The 18,986-nt window shown below is 34.5% G+C and overlaps 1 protein-coding gene across 4 annotated transcripts in view; it reads left to right on the forward strand.

Moving 5' to 3' along the window:
- The window catches only part of Nrx-1 (neurexin 1), a 276,011-nt gene that overhangs the window by 11,711 nt on the left and 245,314 nt on the right, over positions 1-18,986 (forward strand). For all 4 annotated transcript variants that reach the window (XM_018504691.1, XM_018504692.1, XM_018504693.1 and 1 more), the window contains exon 2: positions 6,909-6,959. In XM_018504691.1, the coding sequence (XP_018360193.1) occupies positions 6,909-6,959 (51 nt within the window). The remainder of the gene's footprint in view (positions 1-6,908; positions 6,960-18,986) is intronic.

Raw genomic sequence — 18,986 nt, forward strand, 5'->3', positions numbered from 1 at the left:
TGTAAATTTAAAGTCTTCATATGCATTTATATCGGAGCAATATTAATTTAAAAAAAGCTATTCCATAATCCCTGCTTTTACCCTATATATATAGAGTAATATTTTGAAAATGTAATTTTTATTATTGACATTTCCTGCTAAAAAATTTAGCAAGGATAACGCAAATATAAAATCTAAATTTGACATCATTCGTTCGAGTATCGATTTATTTAAGGCGAAGTGTAAAAATAAATGATATAACCGGAGCATATCGTACTACCAAGTTATCATCTGGGTATATAGTTCACATTCTTACAATCGATATATCTGTGTCTACGTTTTTTCTTCATCCCTGACTCGATACGATTTTATATTCGGCATTTTTCATATATGAATTATTACGATTTAGTTGCCGTTAAAACCCTTGTCACGAGAACACGTATATATTGCGACAGAGTCATTTACATATTTCCAAGTACGTAATGGCGAACAATCGATGACATAATTAAGCTACAGTGCTGAATTTAATTTCGAAATTAACGGGAAATCTATAAGAAGACCCACGTTCGACAATTGATTAATTATCGTGGAAAAATTCGCCGACACGTTTTCTACGTGGAACGTGTAGATTTAGTCTGTTTGCACATCGAAAATAAGAGAACGTTATCTTTTTGGCACAATGGGCATATCTCGAAATATCCGGAGTTGCAAATTCAGCTATAATAAACTCGCGCAATTAGAGTTCTTGTGTATATAATTTTTTGCTTTAATTAAAACAGTATTTTCGTTTTTTATGGCGCGCACAGGTCGCGGTTACCGTCCATCCTGGATAGCAGACGTGCATTTAAACGGGCGGTTTCGGGCACACGCTGGCTAGGGGATTGCCAGCGCAAATGTAAGGGGAGTGGTTATAAAACTGAATTAATTTCTGTTTTAAGCGGGGGTAACGACTGACCACTCCCGTCAACTGCCAAAAATGAAAATCCTCACTGACACGAGTCTTTCGATGATTTACAGTCAGCCGGGTCGCGCGATCAATCGAGCGAGTAAACGTTTCATTGCGACGGTGCTCACATTAATCGGGTATACTGTAAATTACTTATGGTTTGCACAGGCCGCATTTATGGTGTCGGTAATTTGCATTTGTGACATTTACATTATTATTCAGGATGTTATTATACGCAGAGAATTGCGCGAACCGATCGATATATTCACTTAAAAACGAATCGCTGCACGAAGTAGCAGTGACAGCCTTTGTGCTCGAAACTTGAAATGCAATGTCAATGTCCTCGTCTATTAGACGTTTTCGCTGAGGGAAATGTCAGCGATTGAACGTACAGCGGAGTGTTGATCGGAAATCGATTCGAACGAACGACATAATCTCGTCTATACAATTCGATATTACAGCTGGTCATTAATTTTGTGCGAATATTTCACATATTAAGTGCATTTTAAAGTGTCATAATGTCAAACATTTCTATATTCAAAGATTACTATGATGTTAGATTACGGTATTGGACTTCTTGATGCAAAAATTCTAAAATAACGTGAATACTTTTATTTAGATTGTATTTCTATTGTAGGTTATACATACCTACATATATGTTATTTATATTTTCGTTCTTATTTATAATTTCTAGAATAAGAAATTGTGCTTTAAATATAATTTATTTAGCATCAAAACATTTGAAATATTACTTTCATTTCTACATTTTAAAATTAGTAAATCGATCTTTTGTTTTGGATAAAGAAAAAATTTCGCGTCTTCGCGAAATAAGATCGAGCCATTTAAATGCATTGTTAGGTTTCTTTATTATTCTTGAATCGTTATTCGCTTGATGAGAGAAAAATGGTGTCGCGTAAATCGTTCTTAGCCTTGGACGCGCATAATAATAAAAGATCATGTAACGAAGGGCAAAGAGAGCGACGAGAAATAACATCCCGACGGCTTTAGGTGGCGAGAACGGACGAAGACGTATCGATTATCTTGCTCGACTTTGCGCAAACGAGACCGCATCGCGGCGCGAAACGTGATCGAAGATAAAACCACGCTTCTGTCCTAGACGGAAAGAGGGAGTTCGAGTCTTCGTTGTGAAACTTTTTTCCATCCTTCGAGAATAAAACTCCGGGGACGACTTAATCATCGCGATGGGTGGATCACGCGAACAGGATAAAATGCTGTCCACCCTTCTCGACCGTGAATCTTTCGCGGATAGGGGACTGGTACGATGTCGGTAAAGGATCGAAGTGCCAGTCTTTGAAACTTTTATGCGTGTTCACTATATATTTCAGATTTTTCGTGTGATACAATTAAATGTAAATTTAAACGAGTAGGGTGAACGAATAATGTGATGCTGTTTTTTTTTTGTTAAAGAGAACTTATTTTAGAGGTTGCTGTTTCATTCATAAAAACTTAAACATCTCCGAGGTATTTAATTTTCTAATTAATTCTGATTAATGTCAGTCATCACTATTTATTTCCGAAAATTTTATATTTAATTATTAAAAAAACAACTATTCTAAAATATTTGATGGAACCAGAAAAGAAACGTGGTATATATATATATATATATATATACATATATATAATCGGAAGCAGCATATCCTGGGAATATGGCGGGAATTTTGCCGGAAGCGGAAAGCAATTCCATTCTTCCGCGTCGCGACCACTCGGCAAATCATCGACAAAACCGAGCGTCCTTCCTTTACGTCCTTTCCTCATGAAACTCGTCCACCATCCCGACATATTCCGAGTTTCTCAGGTCATATTTTTGACAGGAAAATTGCATTTTGCTAGAACAATGCATATCAAAGTGAATTTCATATAAATTTACATAAGTTTGTTTTCAACACAATTGTTTTATGTAAAAAAGGTCATGTATAGAAATAGAATAATGTCTTGTTTTTTTGAAGCTGCTCTGAAATTTAAGATAAGAAAGGAACCATTTTTATCGATTAACTGTTTTCGTATATCGAAATACAAACGCTTTTAAACAGAGCGATATACGCATTTGCGTTTTTTAAAATATAAAAACCGATTAATTTAGCGCTTGAGAGAACTAAGTTGCCGAAAATTTGTACGGAAAATATTTACATAATGTAATATTTGGCATATGTAGATACAAACATTTGGTTATTTTTTTAACTGCAACATAAAAGCAACTTTTTCAAAGTTATTGACATGCAGAATAAAAATGCACTATAATTACAAAATACCGTTCTCGTTTATTATTTCCATATGGAGCAGCAGAAATAACGATGTAACAAGCTAACAGCAAGAAGCCTCAATCGATTAATCACTCTACTTGTTTTTACTGTAAATACCACGCTTCCTTCTGCACACACGGCGTCCGCAGTTAGACAGTTAAAAGAGAGTTAAGAGTTAAGTTCCGACGTAAAAATGAAAAAAAAAAAAGATCGCCGCGCGTCAGTCGACGACATTTTTGCATCGTTTCACCTGGTTGTCCGCGCATCGTGCTCGTTGCACGCACGCGAGACCCAGAAATCGCGTACGAGTGCTCGCCACTTTTATGCCCGTCGCGATAAAATAATAAACCGCATTTGCGGTATCATGGTATATCGCGGCTGTATGGTTGCGCGAGCTTCTCGCGTTTCGAAATGACGGCTCGTTTCGGCTACCCGCGTAACGAGGGGGCTGAAAAACCCGCGCGGTTTCCTACCATCGTCAAACCGTATGCTGTAATAAACAGACGAGCCGGATGAGGGACGCACCGAATTATTTCCACACCGGCGAGTACAGACGACATTTAGAGCATTTCTTTGCGATTATAATGGCGTACAAACGTGTTCCGCGGAAAGTATGATTCGCACATAATAATGACATTTTATAGATAAAACGATCGGAATTATTCTTCCTGGAAAGAACTCGTAAAATATTTCTTGTATGATAGCAAAAATATTTTTCAATTTATCATCTACTTATGTCTCGATGCGTTTTTTAACAATCTTCTAAAAATTCCACATTAGGAGATTCATTTTTATTCGCTTGCATATAATTATTATTATTGTTTTATAGTGTAATAAATGCGTCAGAATAGGCAATAAATTAAAAAAGTCTACATTATTTGTCATGTTAAATTATGGTTTGGATCATCGTGAATTGAACTACATCATCTGTGAGTTTTGTATTACAATATTCAGCATTCTCTTGATTTGTAAATACATCTATATGTAAAGTGTAAACGTTATTACAAATGCACATACAACGTTACACTTATAATGTAATATAAGAATTAATTAATAACCATGATGTGTATAACTTCCGTAACTATATGAATTCCTACAAGTAAAATGCCTATGTGAGCCTTCGCGGTTGTTAGTGCCTGAATTATATATTCATAAGATAAGATATAATTTGCAAACCAGTTCGTACTCGACCTCACTAATTATCGCACTGAAGAGGACTCAAATTCAGAGTCGAAACGTCTGCAGTTAACTTCATTTGGTAAGTACATTCAAATTATTTGTGCGAATTATATAATTGATGATTATATAATTTATGCCCTAACAATCGCAGACTTACACAGGCATTTTATTTGTACTACATTTACTCTTGGAGTCACAAACACTATTAATTTAATTCATTTTAATATCTATAATTTCTATATATTAAATTTATATGGGATTAACCAAAAAAGAAAAAGAAAGGAAAAATAACTCACTGTGTCTGATATCGACTGGCCAATATATCAGGAACCGGTTCTTGAATTATTCATGGTAATGTTTGCGATATGGTGCTTTGTAATCGTGGTGAGCGTTCTTATTTGCGGGATAATTAACCCTTACCGTACCATCTACAATTTGGTGCCTCATCCATACCATCAAGGGTCACTTCAAATCTCTTCGTTTTTTCACCTCTTCAAAATAATTTTAAAAATCTCTAAAAATTCACCAACATACTTTCGACTTTCTAGAATAAATATTGATTCTTTATTTTGGAAAATAATAAAATGTAGTATATATATAATTTATAATTATCGAAAGACTCAAAGAAACTTGCACGAACAGGAATTGCTCGGTCACTAGTTACCCATATTAGTACGGTAAGGGTTAATTATATTCTTAAAGTTTTTTGATAAATTAGGTTCCATATTTTCTAATTCGACATTTTCAATATTTCCCCTTTTTTATTTTTCCTTTCTTTTTCTTTTTTGGTTAATCCCAGCATTTAAATTTTCGATGTAGGGGAGCTCACCATGACAAGATAACTTTCAGTTTGTATGTTAGTTTGCGTTTGCTCTGAGAAAGGCTCAAAAAGTGAGCCGAAACATGTAAGCGCGTTTAGTGAATAAAGAAGTTTCACTCTTTATAAGTGTATTATTTGCACGACGTCTTCTGCGCCTGACTTCTAGTGCCCTTACTCTTTCCAATTCTATATATTAATCGTTAAACTCTTTTCTCGATGCGAACACGCTATTATAAATTCATAATATTAAATTATACTCAATTTGAAAGTATTTTTAATAATTCTGAAGGTTGTTACTGCCTCTATTCAATATTTCATTAATTAGAACAATGAAGTTAAACAATCGAGAAAATGTATTAAATTTGAGTCAAATTTAGTTTATTATGTATTAAGTACACGTACGTTAATATAGACGTTTACTTTAAAATTAACTAAACATAGATTGATTTACATTTTGACACACATGAAAGTTAAAACTAACAAAAATGTTATTTAACTTACGGACTGGATTACCATTACTCCTTTGACATTTAACAGTGCACAATTCCATAATATAACTGCAAGTTAATACATTTTTCTGATGACATTCGCAGCGCGTACGGTTCTTGTTCGATAAAAACGATAAGAAGAATGAGTTTTTCTTCCACCTATCTATATGAATCTAAGTTATCGTTCTTCTTATTCTTACCATTTTTCTCCTTCTTACGTTTGATTTGCTTCGACTCTGCTCAATTATATATTTGCTGTGCTATAGCAAAAAGTATAAGTATAGGTATGTGTACGATGTATAGATGTACACAAATGGCGGCAGTATATAAAGCTCGAGAGTACGTGGGTTCGCTAAACCCAAATGACTGTGTGGATCAGTCACCCCTACGAAGTCGCAGCGTTTACAGTAAAGGCAGTGAAGACTGCTATCGCTTCGAATGCAGTTTATACATGCAATCTACAATTTATTCTACCGTAAAGCCGATCTATGTCACCTATCTCTGGTTCTAGTATCTTGTGCATAAGAATATTTTTCCAGTTATGGTCAATATTACACATAAAAATCTTTGCAAATCAAACAATCTTTCTTGGCGCTTCAAACTGCTAACAGCGATTTTAATGAAATATTGCTGTCGGAGATGTATTTTATTTACTGCACTGTATTAAATTCATGATGTAAAATTATGCTCAATTTGAGTTGTCTTTAATAATTTCTATAGGTCGTCACTGTTTCTAATCAATATGTTCTGAATTGAACTAAAAGATTGGAATTAAGCAATTTAACTCAAGAAAATGTATTAAATTTGACCTAAATTTAGTTTACTGTTTACTAAGTGCACACACTAATATAGACATGTTACAAAATTAATATTAACATACTTTCCAAAATTATTTAAAAAATATACAATTGTAAAACTGTTTATTACCTGCAACACTGAAACGCAGCTATCACGACACAATGTAGTAAATACTATAACGACCAGTGACATGTTAGCGTCTAAGCAGATTGTAAAAAAGTAATTTTGATGTTCGCCCCGAGAATGCAGCGCAAACTATATAAGAAATTATGATATTCTACAATCCCACCTATTCAATAATTTTTCCTTCTTTCTCTCTAAATTCTTTGGATATTCACACCAAAGAATTTAGAGAGTTCCTTTATATTATTAGACGTAATTAGAAAAAGACAAATGAAGAGCAAACGAAATTACACAGTAAATTTTACGTGTTTCAGTGCGGTGGCTTTCCCTGTGTCGAGAGCGCCAATAAACGCAAGTCGCCGAGGGTGAGTAACGAAGTTTTCGCAACAAATCTAGAATATAATATTAGATAAAAGCACATACTATTTACTAAATACAACAGAATCAAAACAAGTTTAAAAAGATAGGATAATAAGATCTTCTCGCTTCACTGAAAATCATTGCGTACTAATAAATTGTCGGGTGTTGCACAATAAAAAAAAAAAAAAACGCGCAACCACGCGAGGCAATAAGAATTGTCGTGGGGTAAAGAGTTATTCGGTACGCCGCCGAGCTCTTTTTCATTTTTCAAATGGCTGCGCCATGAAACTACGCGAGCGATAAAGCCGGCAAACAGATTTCATGCACGAGCGAATATATGCTTGCCTCGCGGGACCCACCGGTATATCGGCTTCTCGACCGGGCGTTGTAATACAACGATTTTTGTTGTTTTCACCATGACGCTACCAATTCTATTACGCGATGTGGGATGACCGGATTATGGCTTAATATCTCATAAGACGACTGTTATATGCCGCGGATAGGTTGTATGCGCTGTGTTACATTCAATCAAGTGAGCTCCGAATTTGTCATTGACAAACAACAAGGCTTCCACGTACATACGCCAACTACGATCGTTAATTACGATCGTATGCATACAGACTTCGAGTCACTGTCGCATCGATGAGCTATAATAGGATTCAGGTAATTCGATTATGTAATGAAGATGTCGTGAAGTCGATCATAATAGGATGAAAAATATAGGATATTTTCAACATTTAACAAAGTTTTAAATAAAATTTCCATTGGCGTATTTTACTATAATTGCATTCATGAAAAACAAAAAATTGCATCGAAAAAACAGTTATGGTTGAATTCACAAGATATGTTTCATTAAGCAAAAATTTTGGTGAAAGTAAATAGAATTTCCGGTTATAATCAAATATTTTGAGATGCAACCAGAACATTCATGATGCCGGTTAATGCGTATGTGGTAATAATATCCAAACATATATCCGATTATTGTAACTACAAGAGAAAAAAAACATGGATTAATGTAGGTTTAAAGTATAGTATTGGTAGAACAGAACAAAATTTCCGGTTATTATTAAATCGAATATTTCAACAAAAAATTGTTAACATTATTCATACAATTAAATATAGCGGGTTACCGTAACCAGAATATATGCCAAATTTATCTGATTATTTTAATTAAAACAAACAGCCTGGTTATTACATATGTATTTCAGGTTAATTCAAGCAATTTTTTTCAGTGTATATATATATGCCAGTCAAACAGTAAATTTGTTCGTCTGCAACGTACTCTCTCTCTCTGTCACGCGGCGCTTTCGGCGGAACAAATAAGCGACGCGGAACATCATTACGTCAGGGCCAAATCAGAGCAGCGCAAAGCTGGCGAAACGACGTATCGTTATTCCTTCCCTAATGCGCGCATTGTACGCCGCGTAACGCAGTTACGTATATTATGCAGCGGTATGCACACGGTACCAAGCCGTCCTCTCTATCTCCGTTATCTCCTATCGTCTCCTTCGTATTTCGTTCCTTGTCACTACATCTCGTGGAAGTCGAGTCTCTCTTAATCATGCAGCGGTGGTGCGTATACATCCGTGGAAATTTACGTATTACGAGCTGTTGTGCCGCAATCGCGGCATGACAACGGCAAATCCGCAGAAAGGGCAAGGAAAGGGATCGAAGAAAAGAGAAAAAGAAAATATACGCTAAAAATAGTACAAATTTACTTTAATATAGAGATTCTGCTATAGATGTTATTTTTTTGAATAAATATCATTAAAATTTAACTTTAAATTACAATTAAGCCAACATTCGTTTATAATTTAAAAAAATACGCGCTAAAAAAATACGCTATGTTTGCCTTAGCATGAAAAGTCTGTTAGATATTTTCTTTGATTAATTTAAGATTTTTTCAAATAAATTATACACAATTTAGTTTTAAATTATAATTAAAATAATGTTCGTTTTATATTTGATACAAAATTTATTTCTAATCTCGTTAATAAAAATATAATTAACATATTTAATTTTCTGCATTCTGACGTGGAAAAATTTACCTACTGTGAAGTGGATATTAGATTTTAGATGGAAAAAAAATAATGACAAAATTATAATGTATGTCATAAATTAATAAAAATGATGTACCAATTTTGTAGGAGTATCTCAAGACGTAATGTATAATGCATAATTCTGTTGATCTCGCAAGCTTCTAAATATAATGTATAATGTATAACGTAATCCTAATTTTTGGGTCATGAAACTTTATATGCGGAGCAGAGTGCAAAGTTGCTAAAACAAAACTCGATGAAATATTTATTAAAAAGTTTAACATCCAGGTTTTTTCCAAACTTATAAAACATATGCTGCAGTAGGGAGGAAATGAGCAGAAGTAAGAGAGGATTTTCGAACACACGTTGCGACAGCTGCTTACACATCGTTTGCTCGAATAAAAAATCTTTCACTGTTAGAACCCGGTGCTTACATTCCCTTTGTCGAATCGACGTCGGCGATGTCGCATCGTCCGAGACGGCGGAAGCCATTATACGCATTTTCCAGCTCACTCGTAATCGCGTTACAAGGTTCCTCGGGAGCAGTAACGTTAACGCGATCGATCGCGCCAAGTGAATCGCGTCGTTCTCGAAGGGGTCTCGAATTATTCGTCGTCTATGTCGAAAGTGGGGCGCGGGCAAAGTCGAGAATCGTTAGGAGAAATGAAAATAAATTGCCTGGCTGGGTGGGTTCTAAGTAGGCCGTTGGCGATTTAAGTACGATCGGAGAAATGGTGCACGATAAAAATGCACGGTGTTTGTTACGTCGTTAGACGAAATCGACTTTATTTTCTCATTACATTAATATATGTAAATTCTTCCATTCGTCTATTTTCCTATTTAAATAACAAAAAAAAAGAAGAAATGCCTTGCCATCAAAATCATTAGTCCTCTTATTATAGTGAATTTTCAAAAGATCTAAAAAATAGGACTGAATCTGACCCGATGCTGTTTGATTCATTTTTTATTTAATCAATGTATAAAATAGGTAAAAAGAAGTAAATGGAGCAGACATTTTCTTTTAATTTTGCAAGTTATATAATTAAATGACTTATTATTAAATATTATATTGTTTAATTAAATAGCGCATTTTTTACTGCACTGACTCCTATAATCCCTTTATATTTTATTTTTAATAATATATATTGTATCATAAAACGTCTTCCTTTATTAAATAGCGCATGAACGTTGTAAAATATACGAATCTAACCCATCTTACTAAATAAGGATTATATAAATATAATAGGATATTTCGCAGAAAGATAACCCTTTCCGGTATTTCCGGGAAAACAATCTGCAATATATAAGGAAAGTCTTAATGTCGCGCGTATAACGTAAACCGGTGACAATAAATTTCGTGATTACAAAATTGCTGTTTCGTTTGTTCGCTGGGATAGAAAACAGAGAGATTCGAGATATTTGATATCCCTTTTCTCGCCGTAATCTCGAATTTCAAAGTCGAGGACAGTTAGTGAAACTAGGAAAAGAATCTCGGCTACTTTTTGAACTTCTTACACGCAACTCAGGGAGATGGATGTCGTGAATAGCTTTCCGAGAAAAGTTAAAATGCAAGAGCAAGCCATCGATATTGAAGATATTGAATATCCGTAGATTATGCTTTGTTTAAAAGACATGGGCTACAAGCTTCTTTATTTCATGGATGAGTTCGTATTGGACTGGCTTATATAATGCAATTTTTGAAATCTTATTCTGTCTCTACTACAGAAATTGAACATCGAGAAACATGAAACAAATATGTTTGCCCGGAGAAATATGTCAATTTTCTTGCTGTACACATACACAGCAAGAAAAGTGATTTATAATAAATTATGAAATAAAGATGTATGTTTGTATTTTTTTGCACGCATACATCATAGCATTCTCTTTAACTTTAAGAATTCTCCTTTAAAATGATAAAAAAGAACACAATAATAAAATTATAATATATGCCATGAATTAATAAAAAATATCTCTCCTTTTTTTTAATTAAGGACGAAATCGACAATTTTTCTTTAAAAGAAAACGTCAAGAAAAATAATAATTTATCGCAACTTTTCAATTTCCATTATTTACATTATGACTGAAAAAATATGCTGATATTTATTTGGATATTAATTGAAAAATATCATTTTTTCATCTAGGGTAAACTAGGGTATTATGGCCATACGGAAAAGATGGCCATAGGCCATATAATTTCTCCAAAAATTGATAAATAGTGCATTTTTATATAGTCATTCTTAAAGATAATCAATATTTACAGTAGTTCATATGAGTACACTGTTCAAAATAACAATATTATAAATATTATCTAATATTTTTTCTTTCGACTATCTGCAAAGTTTTGCACGTGTCTGCTAAAAACTGTTAGAATGTCTAATAAATTACAGTTAAGCCGCCATAATCAACATTACATAGTACACAATAAAGATACGTAAATTGCAATGTGACCTATAATTAATACTTTTATTTTCACTATTTATTTATAAATACTATGGCTATCTTTCTTAATGTCATGGCCATCTTTTCCCTAAAAATCAGATAAGATGGCCAATGCATACTTTGTAATATTTTGATGAAATTAAAGTTCTGTTAAGTATTTTCTCTTTAACTTCGATAGTATTTGTTACTTTAAGCTTCAGTGAAAGTAATATCCAAAATATTGAAAGTAATATCCATTCAGTGAAAGTAATATCCAAAAAATTGAAAAATAACAAAAATGTATGTTTTTTGCATTTTAAAAAACTATGGCCATCATACCCGAGTTTACCCTATATTTTTCTAAATTTGCCTTGCGAAAAGTTTTTTATTTCCAATCTATAATCATCATATGCATATTTGTAATAGTATTAATATATTTTTGCTAAAAAAATTGTCAATTATTAAAAAAATATTCTTATACTTTTACTTCTATCTACGCAAAGAAGAACAATTTTATCTATCGTACTATATATTTAGGCATGTATACATTTTTAAGTCATATTTATTATGAATTATTTTATGGGTACTTTATAAATGATACAATAGTGAATAAAAGCTCGTAAGAGTATCGAAATAATGAAGCTTATCGAAAAGCCCGAGTGCATTGAAAGTAATAAGCTATTTTCTATCGTAAACTTTTCAATAATAAGAAAGTCTTTAATGCTGGCTGCCTTTTCTGTGTTTAAATATTCATTCATGCTCGGTGGAGTCCCCTCGGGAGAAGGGGGCTCTCAGTAATTTAGCGAATCGATTTAATTCCCATCTCCGAAAGATAAATAATCTCGCGAGATTATTGTTCGCTCGATGAAATTATCAAATATTAAACCCAATCCTCATATAATACGAGATTCCCTCGTAAAGCTCCAGACTGCATGTCCCATCGAGATCTCATGGGACAAATAAAAACTCGCGTGCGTTAAATAATATAGTAATACACTCGGATATCAATTTTATGGTTGACACCCGTGTCATGATCTTCTTCACATTTATTTCCGTCTGAGGAATTATAGATACAAAGATTATCGTGGACAAAGCCGTTTCTGTAATCGATTGGCGTATAAGTATCTTTTCCAGTTAAGCAGCCGTTCATGATCTATCACCTAATGGAAGATTCGAAATCACAAGTTTGCGTCTCCTTTTTGTCGTTCTTTTTCCTTTGGCCTATAAAGCGCGATCACGAAAGAAGAGGTGGATGAGAAAATCGAATATCGATACGAAATTCTTCATTCAAGCCTATACGCTAGTAAGAAATGTGCGATTTTATATATTAGCCTGAAATATAGTTGGTTTAAGATTCTGCGATTATCACGAATTGATCTCAACTGATCTTATTCTCCAAGAATACTGTAATACAATTAGGAAGAAATTATTCCGTTATCAATTTGCGTTATCAATTATATATCGTCGTATAAATATTTCACTTTTTCTTATACACGCGATGTATCGAAATGTCACCGAAATCATAAATCATCTATACATTTCTTCGTCGTACTGATATTAACGTACTTTTTCTAACTGCAAACGATAGAAATTATGAAATAAAACGTTCGATGAAAAATTAATAAAACAATTGGTCACGTTTTGTATTAATAACGTTAATTCATTATTAATTGAAATTAATATAAAATTACATAGAAATTTTATATATATATGTATATTTTATAATAACCAGCTTAAAACAATGAAAAAATTCAAAGCAATATTTTACATATTATTAAGTTATACTTCTGGTATAATTTACAGAAGTACATTTCAATAATAATTAAATGCAAGTCTATCATTCAATTTAATTCATTATTAAACTGCGTTTAATTTTCTTATACTTGTATATTAATAATACATTGATTTTATATAACACCACGATTTTAACACGAATATCGGGTGTAACGAGATTTTCCGTTTTTCGCGAAAGTTATTTCTATATTATCATTCTGCAAAATATGCCCACTGATGGTCGATGCAGCAGAATGACTTTGGAATTCAATTTGCGAGCCAGCGGCAATGGCGGCATTTTAAAATGGCACTTCAAAGTGGACACGTAATATCCGTTGGATCGATTAACAGTATACACAACATTTTGTATATGTACATATGTATACATACATACATGTATATAATATAAATATATAATATGTATGTATATATACATGTATATAGATATATATACATATAAGAGAATTGGGTATATCACGTAACATCACTCATTTTAAACAAGTTGGTTCAAGACTATCGTGACTATCTTTTGCGTTCCCGTATAATCATCGAACCACTGACTGGCGTAACACGATAGCTTATTGATCAAAATAATGTCTGCGGATGTTGCATAGGCAATAGTACATGAAATGCAAGTGTATATATCGTATTCGATCAGTTCAACGGTAATTCGATAATATTTCATATCCTTTCTCTTCTATTTTATGGATGGAAGAAAATGGAACATTTTATTCACCTACTTGTAGTCAGGTATCAAATGTTTTTTTCTCTACTAGTTTACTTAATGCACGATAGTGAAAATCTCAAAATCTCTTCGTAAGTCTTAAAGTCTTTTACTACGAAAATTCGACTCGACATCCGTTAAAGAAAAATCTCAACCATGTTGACCTGATTTCGTGTTAAAAATAAGAAGGTCCATTGGAATATGCGAAACTTTAGAAGGCGACGGATACGCGAGGAAAATCTCTGGATCATTCATAAATCACTTAGCTATCAGACCGCTCCATTTTGTCACCGATGTGATCGGGCCTCCGTTCACTCTAGATTGAGATGAATCTCAAGGTGGCGCAAATTAAATTCGTGCTTCATTATTCATCGTAGACGGCGGTGCGGCTCCATTAAAAACGTATTAGAGCCGTTCCGCGTACGCGAGCGCCAGTGGAGGAGATCTCGTTGGACAGATCTCTATAGAGAACGACAAATTCATTAGCGCGTAATCGTCGATTCTTCTTTTTAACTCGCTAAAAGTAGCGCGTTTGTCATTTCATTCGTGTCGGTTTTCTTCGCGGCGAAATAAGTGATCATTTGCGGTCGATACACGAGAATATATTGCACGTTGTACGTGCGTTCGATTAAACAAATGAACAGAAAGATTTTTCTACTTCAATTATCGTGAATCTGCGCGAATCGATGAACCGATAATATATGCAGAGAAAAAAAACAAAATTAAATCATACACAGAGAGAGAGATTTACAATCTGCAAGATCGAGGTGAATCGTTCTACCGATTTCGTGTCGTGCCGTTTCTTTAACCCTAGTCGTTACATCGCGCAGTTTTTTCGCGAGAAATACGGATGTGCAATCTCTTGCAATCAAGAAGCGCAATTAAGGTACCGTCCTCAATCATTTGATTTGCAAGGAGCGATAAAATAAAAATAGGAAATATGCGCGCGTCGTCACATTTTACAGCGTTAAATTAAGATCGAAGCGGACACAACACACACACAATTAAGAGATCCATAATATTTGACAAATTAACATGTCACTTTTAACGCACCTCCGTGATTTTTCATTTTAACGCGTATACCAGAGTCATTTATCAGATCGTAATTGGACAAAAATCGATAAGAGGTAAAGTGAGAAATATGAAACTCGTGCTCGTATTTTTTGTATATAGATATAACACGAGAAAAACAAAAAGCTGAACGAAACAAAAAATAAAATTGAGCAATTAAGATATGTATCACTTCTTCTGCGATCAAAAAGTTTCTTTTTTATCAAACAGATGTTAATAAAGAAACATGAGTGTAGCTTTCAGTCTTAATACTACAGATGTTGGTAATAATTCTAACGGAAGGGGATAAGACATGTACATCATGTGTGCAAATGCGACTGCGAGTTTACAGAGTCGAGGCTGATTCTACAAGGCGTTTGCGCTATTTCAACAGCCGCTAACCGCTATTTCATTAGTGCGCATTCGGTGATATATGCGTGCGTTTGTGAGTCTGAGGGGAACGTATTAATTAAGGCAAACGGAGAACTTAAACGCACCCGAGGCCCAATCAGTCGAAATTATGCATTCCATTAATAAGGAGTTGAAATTTCAACGATTCGTTCATTACGAATACGAGAAACCGACGATATGTATATTGCCTTTGTTAAGATTAGACCTTTGACGCGAACGATTGCGCATTAAATGAAAGTGTAGATGCTTTGTACGAGAGAGATACGATATGTAATATATAATACTTAATAGGATTCGTCTTGCACTGGGTCCTCAATTCGTGACAATGCCGAATTTCGAAGACATTACGTAGCAGGAAATATTATACTGTTATAATTATTAACGAGTAGTCGATATCATTGTTTGAATTATTTCTGCAATTTGTGTTAATCTGTATCCTTAATCCCAAAGTAATATGATAAATTATGAAAATCGACGGAAAATTAAACTAAGCAGAAAGCCGATTAATTGCAATCATGTAAGGATTAATAATTCACGTGTGAGAATTAATAATTTCTGTAATATTTAAAATTTGTTATTGATAATCAATAATATCAATTAATTGTTAGAATGTAATAAATATTTAAGAAACTAAACAAATATTGTAAGCAATAAAAATTTATATTACCTCGCTATTGTAAAAATTAATATTGTAACATGAATTTGATATTTTTATTACAATTCTCGATTTCAATTAATCTCGAGAATGCTTATTGTATGATTATTGGGATATTTTGTATATTTCCACTTGTATCAGATTAAAATTAATTTATCAAAATTTGTAGCATACATTTTTTATTCTGCAAGTACTTTATTATTTTTCTATCTCTACCTCTACTTCCTACGTTATATAATTCGGATTTCTTGTCATGATTTATCCGCGTCTCATCCTCCGCATGTGCCAAGGAGAATACTATCACCGGTGCTTTATGCAAACCACGACCACCGGATCCTCAGCATAATGTGCCTTGTAAGCTTGTCTACGGTTGTCTTGCCTCTTATAGAAAATGGTGGTTAGACGTTGTACTTGTTCTCCTCTGTAGGATAGGCATTTCTTGCACTTCCGACGTTACAGTCTCAAAGACACCGTCGTGTTTCTCGAACTGTCGTGCTTTCCGACGAATGATCGTAGCTGAGTGATCGCGAGTGAATAGCTGCAAGCGCGATGTCTTATTATATGTCGAGTTGATTGTGTTCGGTGTGCGAAGTTAGTACGAATTGTCCGCGAAGCGAACAGGGACAGTCGTTTCACCGTCGACGAGAGATCTTCCATTCAATGTTAATTTATAGCTTCTTTAGAAAGAACTATTTAGGGGAGAATGGAATAAATTTTTTTTAACCTCTCTCTCTTCTCTAATCTATGTACCGTGAATGTCTAATTCTAACTATGAGAGTGGATGTTCATCTAGTTAACGACTTCATTATCGAGATTCACTTTTTTAATTATCGAGGAATTTTTTCATTATCTATAAGCGCAGTACTGCATTATCCAGGCAGTACTGGAAAAATAGGTGCATTGTTTTAACCCGTGTCAAGACCTGCGATATTCAAATACAGCTCCGTCGAATCGGAGGGCCATTCTCTGAAGATTTATCGCGGCGAGACTCGGGCGGACGAGTGAGGAACCGCAGAGTGGTGCGACGCGACGGAGTGAAGGGACGTGATGATTCCACTCCGTGGGTTAAGGACACTGAAATGGAGGACCAAGACAGTGGACCCGCGACAATAGGACCGTCAAGCAATTGTGCAGCCATACCTCTCCGTAGGAGTTCGCGAGATCGATAGAGAACAGGTCGCCTTTCATCGAAAGGAGGTCCATCGTTGAATATCGCATCGCCCATCGCTCCATTATACAGAACCGAATAGTCTGAGGCAGCTTCGTGATCTCCGCATGCACCGCGAGTTCGAGTTTGACGTACTTGAAATTAACGTCGTGTCGCTCGTATGTAAAATGCAAAGCAGAATGTGTCGGAAAGTTCCCGCGTGTTCTAGACGACGTTATTCTCTTAAATGTATACCGTACAGTGAGTTGCAAATTTATGCAAGGAGATCTACATTCTTTGGTGATTCACGATTTTCCATTTCGCCAGTCATCAACGCTTAGTTAGCGAGAAAGGAGGGGAAGGGGATCGGAACCGTCGCAAATGCAATTATCATACTTTTACTTAAAAAAAAAAATATTCTTATTTTATACTCGCTCCGCTTAATATTTGTTACAGAGTGTCCTCAAAAGAAATATTTACATAACTTTTTTTATTAATTAATTTTTCGAGAACTTTTTTGCTACTAGTATTTTAAATCGCGAATTTTAGGACACCCTGTATAATATATTAAATCTGTTTTTGTGTGCAATTTTTATATTTTAAAGATCGATATATCATTTGGCAAGTAATTTCTTATTGAGAGTGCAAAGATTGCGTACGCTTTGCTTATTATACTTGGCACTTTTCGAGTCAAGCGAACCTTATTATCGCTTTAAGAGAAAGCCGGAGATTTTCGCTCTTCCTCTCCTTTCTCTACAAACGGATCTGCCTCTCGAGAATTACTTAGAATCGAATCGTTGCATTTATCTCTGCTTTGTGAGATAATTCCCTCTTCGAGGCCTCCCCTTCTTGTATCGTTTCGCTCTTTATCCCGCGATCTTTGTTCTCTTACTGAATGAACATTTAGCAGAATGCTGCAAGTTGTCAGCGTCTAACAGTCATTGTAATGATACGGCTTGTTGACAGAATTGAAAGGCTTTGTAATAAACGATGTATTCTCATTGAAGTTTTGTTCCGCCAATGTTAAAACTTTTTACACAGATGCTATTATTATTTGTCATTTATGTAAATATCGAGTAATTTGAAATAAAAATTTATAATGTCTTGAGCATTAATTACAAAATGTTATAAAAAACGCGAAAATATATAACGAGATATTATATTTTTAATAAATTTCAGCGCTCGTGTATAAATTTTAGAAGAATTTTATAGGAAATATTTCATATTAATCTTAACCCTTAAACGCTTTTTCCGTATAATGGCTTTCTTTTTCCAAGCTTTTTTTATTGCTTACACACAACTTTTTTAAAGGATTGGCGATGCCAATACTCAGCGTCTTATTTCCATAGTGTGGCGTGTAAGGGTTAAAATTCACTTTGACATAATTTTTTATCTAGTAAATTTACATGATATAGAGGCGGATATTATCGATGTATTTCTCGCAAACGCAAAGGCAAATGCAAAATGATACTGTAACTCTATTAATGTCGCGTTCCAAGTCATCCTATGACTCTCTTTCAAGCGGAAACGCAGCGAAGAGGTGCCTTGCAGAAGCGCCTTGCAGAGGTAGATCGAAGTGAAAAGGAGATAAGCAAGTTAAGACGAAGAAGAACACCTATCCGGGAATGGTGGAAAAAAAAGGAAGATAGGAGAGTGCCTCTTCTTCGTAGACGTCGGTTCCTTTATACCATCCAACTACTCCTCCTCCATCGGGTCGTCCCGCTTGCACTCGCTCCATTGTCTTCAGAGCACCGCAAAAGGGTTCCCAAACACGCCCCATCCCGGCCGACGTCTACTCCTTCTACTCTTCCAACA

This window comes from Trachymyrmex cornetzi, unplaced genomic scaffold, assembly GCF_001594075.2.
Source record: "Trachymyrmex cornetzi isolate Tcor2-1 unplaced genomic scaffold, Tcor1.1 scaffold18, whole genome shotgun sequence".
Classification (NCBI taxonomy): domain Eukaryota; kingdom Metazoa; phylum Arthropoda; class Insecta; order Hymenoptera; family Formicidae; genus Trachymyrmex; species Trachymyrmex cornetzi.